Consider the following 7928-nt stretch of genomic DNA (forward strand, 5'->3'; position numbering starts at 1 on the left):
CACCTTGGACAACCCGTAAAGTCACTTATTTCCCATTGTTTACGCTCATGCATCTCTTGAATAATCAAAGGCTTTCAATAAACCACTTCAAAATATGACAATGGAAAACTTCAAAACGTAACAAATACCCCTATTATGGTTTGCTTAAGTGTTTTAAAGAAAACTCTCTGTAAAGTTTTGCAACTAAATCATACGCAGGACTGATCCGGAAACAAAAAAAATTGAGCGAGCTACAAAATGAAGGAAAGTAAGGAAGATATAGTGCATATCGTAACAGCTAAATTAAGAATGAAGGCGGTACACAATCTTATTCTGTGACCAGTTGTATGGACTTCATAAACGGCGTGCTCCACTTGCATGCTAATTCTGCGGAGCCAAAAAAGTGTTAATTCCCCTCTCCGTAACCGCTTAGATCGAGTTAAAGTAGAAATTGTCTTTTAAGTTGATTACATAAATTTCAGAAGTGTTAGCTGGATTAAGAGAGCCGCAACAATTTGAAGTTCATGATATTTCTAACAAACTGAGGTCATTGTTGTTAAATTCCTTTCATTTAAATCTAAGAATATGTCTAGACATCAATAGTTAGAAAAATATTTCAGGTTGTTATGGGTTTCCTAGAGAATCAGAAATATAGCATGTTTCGAACGTTTCGAAATTCAGAAAAATTATCCAACCTGTGCTCATACAAGACCCTGAGAATAAAAGCAATCCAGGGCATTCTTATTGTAAACTGTATAAACAAAAACTCACTGTCTAGCAATCCTGGCAAAATTTAGATACAAACTTAATCAAATTAAACGCCAGTTGATTAAGTAATCATTAAAATATATTTGTTAAAGTCAACGAAGCTTTCTTTAAATAAAATTAAAGGTAGTTTCTAGGTACAATTTAATAATAGAACGTCATTACCGCTTTATGTCTTCGGCTTCTCTTTACGAGCTGCCAGGGTTCGATCAAGTTGTTTGGCAATGTAATGACTTTTCGAGAGTCAAATAAGAGACCTTCACAAAATTCCCAAAATGGCAGTCTATTATTGCACTGACCTTCATAAAAATAGTTTATATATTGTTGGCAGACATCGGTTTCTTCTGAACTTCCTAGACAAGTTCGTACTTCTTCAAACCACCTGTTAGCTGCATTGTGTTGAAATTCTTGTGACGAGGAAAGTTCAAATGAAACAAGTAAAGTCTTGTTTGATTGACAGAAAAAAAAGGAGACCTTTAGAAGTCAAGGTGAAAGTGACAAAGCTCTTTCTGTTCACCATTGTGCTGTCTATTTGTATTGTCTATTCGAGACATAAAATAAATACCTTATTGTACTGTGCGGATGCGGTCTTATTTCGTGGTGGTAAGTAAGCAAATCAATTAGGGCAGAGAAATGGCTGTTTTTGAAACAAAGAACCACTACTCTACTAAGGATATCCTTTTCAAAGTGCTTGCAAAACCTTACTTGTTCCCACGCCAATAAAACCAGTGCTTTTACGAAATATCTTTTATTTTTGGTGAATTAGATTCAATGTCGAATTAAAATCTAACTTTTAGTCTCAATTACTGAACTTCCCATAAATTATGAAGTTTTTTGTTTCAAAAATTGAAATTTTGTTTCATTCAAAATGCGCTTATTTGAGCAAAAGAGACCATTCAGATCTCATTCGAAATTTCTCATACGTAATTGACAGACCCAGGTTGGTGAAAAAAAGGAAAAAAATATCACATTAGAGAACATGCAAAATTCAAGGGGTTCGTTGAACTGAATACATTTTATTGATTATCCACAGCTATTTTATTGAATTCAATTATAATCATTACAAGCACCTGACTACAGCCACACTACAATGTAATGACGACAAAATGTATCTGAAAACCCAGCCTTGAAGCGATGAGTTAACAACTATAATATCAGTGCGAAAGGTAACGCTGCTATGCGCTCGATCTCAAAGGTAATAGTTTCTTGACCATATTCGTTTACAGCGGACAGTTATTTAGTTTGGTGAGGAGAAATAAGATTCTTTTGATTAAAATTGCGCAGAGATTCGTGTTAGAAATATTAAATGGAGAAACGTTGAAATACAGAAGATTAAAAGATTGCGAGCAGTTTCCGTATCTTCAAACAGAAAGCTTGTTTACCTAGTTTCTTTGACTCACAAATAGAAATTTCTTGTTATATCAGAAGAGGTAGGTGTTAATTAACTATTTTTTTTCGCTTGCGCTGCTTATTATCATGCTGCTTTGGATTCCTTGGTGAAGATAAGGTTATCAGTGGTTTTTATGTCATTAGACAACATGACGCTACAAGGCAGGCAGCTTGTAAAGCGAAGAACTCATACAGGTGAAGCACATTTATAGTCGCGAGAATGGAGGTTTTTTTCAGCTGCCTTCTGCCGGAAAGAGTGCTAGGAAAATCTAAAATGGCTATCTATGTAAGCAAATGTATTTTGTGTATGTATGGAAACAGGTGTGTAAATATAGTCACATTAATATCCATCCTGATCATTTTCATCTTAGTAACTCTTTCAATATATACACTGTTGGTATAGGAACTTTTGAAAATACATGAGCTTGGTAGAGAGAGAGAGTATTGAATATTTTATTGTGGCTATCGAAGTGTGTTGGTATGGTTCGAGCTACTAATTTATCTTTGTTTCAAAACTCTCTGTAATAATCATCATAGAATTACTTTCGATTTACTGACGAATTGTTTTCAAAACAAAATCAATTGTGAAAAGTGTCAGACTTTTGTTCCACGAAACTAGTTTGGCAAGGACTGTCACTACAATGTTTTCTTCAAAAACAGTCAATGATCTTACGGAAAGTATTATTCACTCTCATCGACGATTCATTCATGTACGAAGATTTACTTCTGTTCATTAAGTAAACGGCGAGGAAAGTAATTGTGAGTAAATGCAAGTTGTTTATTCTGAAGTTGTGATAATTAGCTCGTTTTTTTGCCGCAATGGCGTGTGTAAATCTGGTCTTTCCTCCACAAAAGCTAAATTCGAATGAGACACACCAATGAGACAAAAGGGGATTTAATGCGGCTTATTATCATTTAATTCCTTCAGTTTCTGTTGCCCAATTTACGGTACAAATTGAACGGCCTTGGAAAGACTCACCGAGAACGTATATCTGTTGCAGAACTGAAATTAAAACTTCGCTCGCCCTTTCACTAAAAACAAATTGTTTGAGAGAATTCAGATATTAAATGAATGAAAGTTCCATCGATTAGTTCAATTGTAACCAAATACCTCACGTTTTAACTTTCTAGGTACTTTTTATGGACGATCAAAATTTATTACAGACGGTTTTTAGGCCGCTTGTCAACCAACGTAATGACACTATTGCATTAACAAATTCATTTTGAAACCAATATTTTTCTCTCAACCAAAGTGATCTGAGAGGGAGAAAAGAGAGGATTAATAAGTTATTCATCGGCTTGAGGTAGTGACCGACGTCTTTGCTAGAAAAATACAGCCCAGCTGGAAAAACGAGATATATTTATGAAAAATAGCAACGAAGGTAGGGATGTACTCGGCGACTCACGAAAGCATTACCGTTGCCCGTAAGCAGAGACAGGAAAATACGTACCGCGTAAAGAACCAATGAGATTGCAGGATCCGTTACCGTGCCCTCTGAGAAAAAAAATAATACTGCTTATCTTGCACTTAAAATGGAAAAGTACTTTATGTTAGGCTTTCAGGGAAAAAAAAAACCTTTTGATTAAAATTTTACTTAAACCTGTTGAACAGCTGTATTGTTGTATTGTTCTTACTTATAATGTCAATATACCATAAATTGAACCTTTTATTGCTACAAAACCTTTCTAGCTATTCGACACGAAATGAACACATTAAAACACTGATGAATAGCGACCTCTCGTCAAAAATAACCAGCGTACTCTAGCATTATAAGTACAGTATACCACTCGTGTTGAAACTTACTATTAATTTGATACTCAGCTGAGTACAAATAACCATTTAGAAAGAATTAGCATTTTGTAAACGTTAAGAATGAAGGATTTGCGTCAGCTACAAGTTTTCCACGGGGATACCTGCTTTTTTTTTTTTTTGCTAAAATAATGTTGTCAGCTTGTAATTCGCTCAGTTGGTAAAAGTTTATCTTGGATTGTTTCCTATATTTTTAGCTTTTTCATATTTTGCTTCAGGTTAATGGGAAAGTAAGTATATCGAAAATTTTCTAACCGTAATAAAACCAATGATAAAATTGCCCGTCGCTTGTTGTGATTAATGCAGAAATATTAAAGATGCGCGTTGATAATACGATACAAAAAGAATGAAAGTGTCATCTCTTCTACTCCTGGGTTGAACTTCTTCCTACTCTGCTGTACAAGTTCACTTATTTTTGGTGCATTGCCTCTCTAAGTGTTGTTCACTCTAGCTGCTTTTAATTTTTTAAACGGCATCTCAAAAGTTTTAGAAATTCCACTCGGAAAGACCTGTTCATCACGCCATATATGAAGGGGTTTACGGCACTTGAGATGTAAGCAAAGTAGGTGTAAGCCAAGTACATCCGTCGGTCGAACCATTTGTTCCTCATAATATCCATTAGATCTATGACAATGCATGGTATCCAACAAAGGAAGAAAGCCAAGACAATTGCAAACAGGGTGCGGGTGACAACAATCTCTGCTGGATTAAGGCTGTTGAGAGAGGCCCTTGACATCTTCCAAGTGGCCAGTCGACGGAAGTGCTTTCGTATTCCAGTGAACACCTTCACATAGCACCATACGATTACTACAGCAGGCAGTAATACGAACAAGGCGCTAGAAACAATGGTGTATACTTGTGCTGTCAGCATGCTACGGTACACGTTAACGCAGATGGTCTTTCCAGGGTGAAAAATGAATAAGTTGCCATGCTGCCCAAATGTTATGCTGCTTAGGATTCCCAGTGATAGTAAACTAGCTGCGATTATCATCAGAGAAGTGTAGCCGGTCGTGAAGACTTTTTTGTACAAATCTGGCTTTAAAACTCGATAGTAGCGATTTACAGCTGTCATTGCCATCATCTGAAGCGAAAGGAATGCCAAAAAGAGGGTCAGAAATCCTTGAAAGTGGCAGAGGAATTCCCCAAAGATCCATTCTCCAGCAATAAGGGCACTTTCTGACAGAGGCATGGATGTAATGGACATTGAGATATCACACACCGCCAGTGTCAAAACAAATATATTTGTCACTGACCGTAGGTTATTGTTCTTAAAGAATGCAATGCATAAAAGTACGTTTCCAAAAAGAGCGGCCAGGTTTATAACGAGGAGAGGTGCAACATCCACGGCTATCTGAAAAGTTGATCGATTGCTCAATGTGTTGGGAAAGTGCGGTTGAGAAACATTGTCTTCCATGTTGATAAACGCGTTTTTTCTGTGGGTGAAGTTGAACCTTTTTATATTGAATTTTTTCAGTTACTTTTAGCGTCAGGTTTTTCCTGACACTGAAACCTCTTCAGTTGCAAGCTGTGTCCCAGCCCCAAGAGTTTTAGAGGTCGATTTCCTTCAAAGTGTGTTTAGTGATCCAAACATGGTTGACAGCTCACTTAAGTTTGTTCCTCAGCAGGATGTTATATTCGATAAGCCTTCCTCGATGATAGCGTGAAGAAAGTGCGAGAAAAGCGAGATTGACGTGCTATATATAGGGCAGATGAATGCCGCAGGAAATGAAACAAAAATACACCGCGATGACGTCGATACGTGCTCAAATAGGGAAATTTATCAGGCAGAACTAGAGGATAAATATATTTTTTTTCTCTGAAGGACCGTCTCCTTGCCGCTGTTTGGCCGCAGAGTGACTCGAATCTATTTACATACCAGTTCGTACCAAACTAATGAATACCATTTCTATTGTTTGCTTATTACTGACTAGGTTTGTTTATGAAAACTTTGAAAATTAAACTGGATTGTGAATGTCAAAAGCAACAATAGATTGATCGAGAACTTTGATGTTCAGTATCTCCATCATCGGTGTTGACTGTCCTGACGAAATCAAACTTTTTCATTATCTTACATTGTAGTAATGAAACACAGCTGGAAAAAAATTGTTCAAGGCAAATTTATTAGGCAGTCTTTCCGGGCAACATCATTAACAGCATTAAGCGGATCTATTTCGAGGATCCAAACAGACAAAAAAAAAGGGAATATCAAAGGAGATTCTAATGTGTGACAGATTATTATTTTCATGAGGCCCCTGTTGTTCGAAATGACAGCCGAAGATCAAATAAAAGTGATGTCGACTTTAAAGTAATAATGCTCACTAAGCTACGAGAGAACGCCCACGATATTTAGGCAAATCCGGCTTTGTGTACCCAAAGAAAGGAGTGAAAAGTAATATTTCATAGGAGAACCCGATCAGATAAACGGTTAACCGCGGATAACATTCTTTAAATGAAAAATCACTGCACGTGCAAATTCATTGTCGTAATAAATGTTTAGAAAGACGAGGCGCAAGGTGGCATACAAATTAATTTTCCAACTTAAGAGAATCCCTATGCCTCTCAGCAGGGAATCATTCATGATAGAGCCTTTTTATGTAATCTTAACGGAAAAGATTTTGTTCCAAATTCTAAACACATCTTTGGAATGTTTTTGCGCAATTTAAAGAAAGTGAATAATCAACGCAATCGGCTCTAAGAATCGGAGTAACAATAAAAAAATTCATAAAATTACGGGTGAAAGACAAAAATTTGCAAGATTCTCGTTTGTTGTCTCGACAATTTCATGTTTCTATGACACTGTTAATATATTCAAAATCTGATGGAAAACTTTGGAACTCCTTCAAGGTGTGTTTAGTTTCCACCTAATGTAAAGATTATTTTTCTAGAAAATTTCGTAGCGTCGACAATGTCAGTGATGTATTTGTTGCTAACGACAGAACTGAGTTCCGGATTCTAGTAAAGCATAAAATTCAAATACAAATTTCGCAGGTGTCTACTGCTGAAAAAACCAGAAAAATATTGCACAATACACTTTTAGGCTTAAATCACGTGTTTTAGCAGACTAGTTTGAGCTAGAACTGAATTCACGCGAAGAGACCTTACGGCTAGAAAAAGTACTTTAAAGTTGTTTACTCAAATATCAGATATCTAAGGTACAAGCGCCCACAAGGGCTGAAGAATCTCTCATCTGAAAGGTTAAAGTAAAACTCGATATATTCATGAACGTGTATAGCTTTTATTAACTTATCTGGGGATGCACGTAAAAGGCACTCGAGTTCATTCGCATCGCATACCTCGAAGCAATACACATCTATCAGTTTCTATAAGAGAACTAAAATGTATTATTTAAAAAAATTGTAACCAGCTTGAAGTATGAGAACATTTGCCCAGTAGTGACTGTATTACTGTCAGATTGAGACTCGGTTTAATAGCCTAATGGGGGGCTTTGCTGGTCTTTGCATAAGAGGCCCAAGCTCACGCCTCGTGAAAAAGCGAACGATTAAACATGAAAGCGTCACGCGTTGTGTGACTTGGTGTTAAGTAACGAGAGGAACTGTTGGGACTTTATAACGTTGAGACTTTATACTGACACGTTATATGGAATAGTAAGGGGAACGAGATATGGTCGATTTACAACAATAAATATTTCGAAATATGAACATTTTACGCGTAAAATCAAAGCACTTACTCACATCTTGTGTGTCCGCTGTGGTTTCTGGCGATTTCTGCCGTTAAAAGCTTGCTTTTCCATTTTTGTTGTTCCTGTAAGAAGACTTTGTCTTTTGGTAAAGTGATGGTAAAGCAAGCTTAAAAGAGCAAAATCGCCAGAAACTACAAGGGACACACAAGATATGAGTAAGTTTTATTAATTTTACGTGTAAAATGTTCATATTTCGAAATATTTATCTCTGTAAATCGACCATATTTCGTTTCCCACACTACTCCTAATAAAGTGTTCAAATTCTCAGAGGTTTCTCTCGTAACT

General features: G+C 36.4%; 1 protein-coding gene across 1 annotated transcript; it reads right to left on the minus strand.

The window, feature by feature from the left end:
* Positions 1 to 4101: 4101 nt before the first annotated feature.
* Positions 4102 to 5408, minus strand: LOC131800161 (beta-2 adrenergic receptor-like). Its single transcript, XM_059117842.2, has one exon. The coding sequence runs from the start codon at positions 5355 to 5357 to the stop codon at positions 4401 to 4403; it is 957 nt and encodes a 318-aa protein (XP_058973825.1). The 5' UTR covers positions 5358 to 5408; the 3' UTR covers positions 4102 to 4400.
* Positions 5409 to 7928: the final 2520 nt, after the last annotated feature.

This window comes from Pocillopora verrucosa, chromosome 1, assembly GCF_036669915.1.
Source record: "Pocillopora verrucosa isolate sample1 chromosome 1, ASM3666991v2, whole genome shotgun sequence".
NCBI classification, from domain to species: domain Eukaryota; kingdom Metazoa; phylum Cnidaria; class Anthozoa; order Scleractinia; family Pocilloporidae; genus Pocillopora; species Pocillopora verrucosa.

Coding starts and splice junctions, on each gene's coding strand:
- LOC131800161 (XM_059117842.2), bottom strand. CDS start 5,357: ATGGAAGACAATGTTTCTCAACCGCACTTTCCCAACACATTGAGCAAT.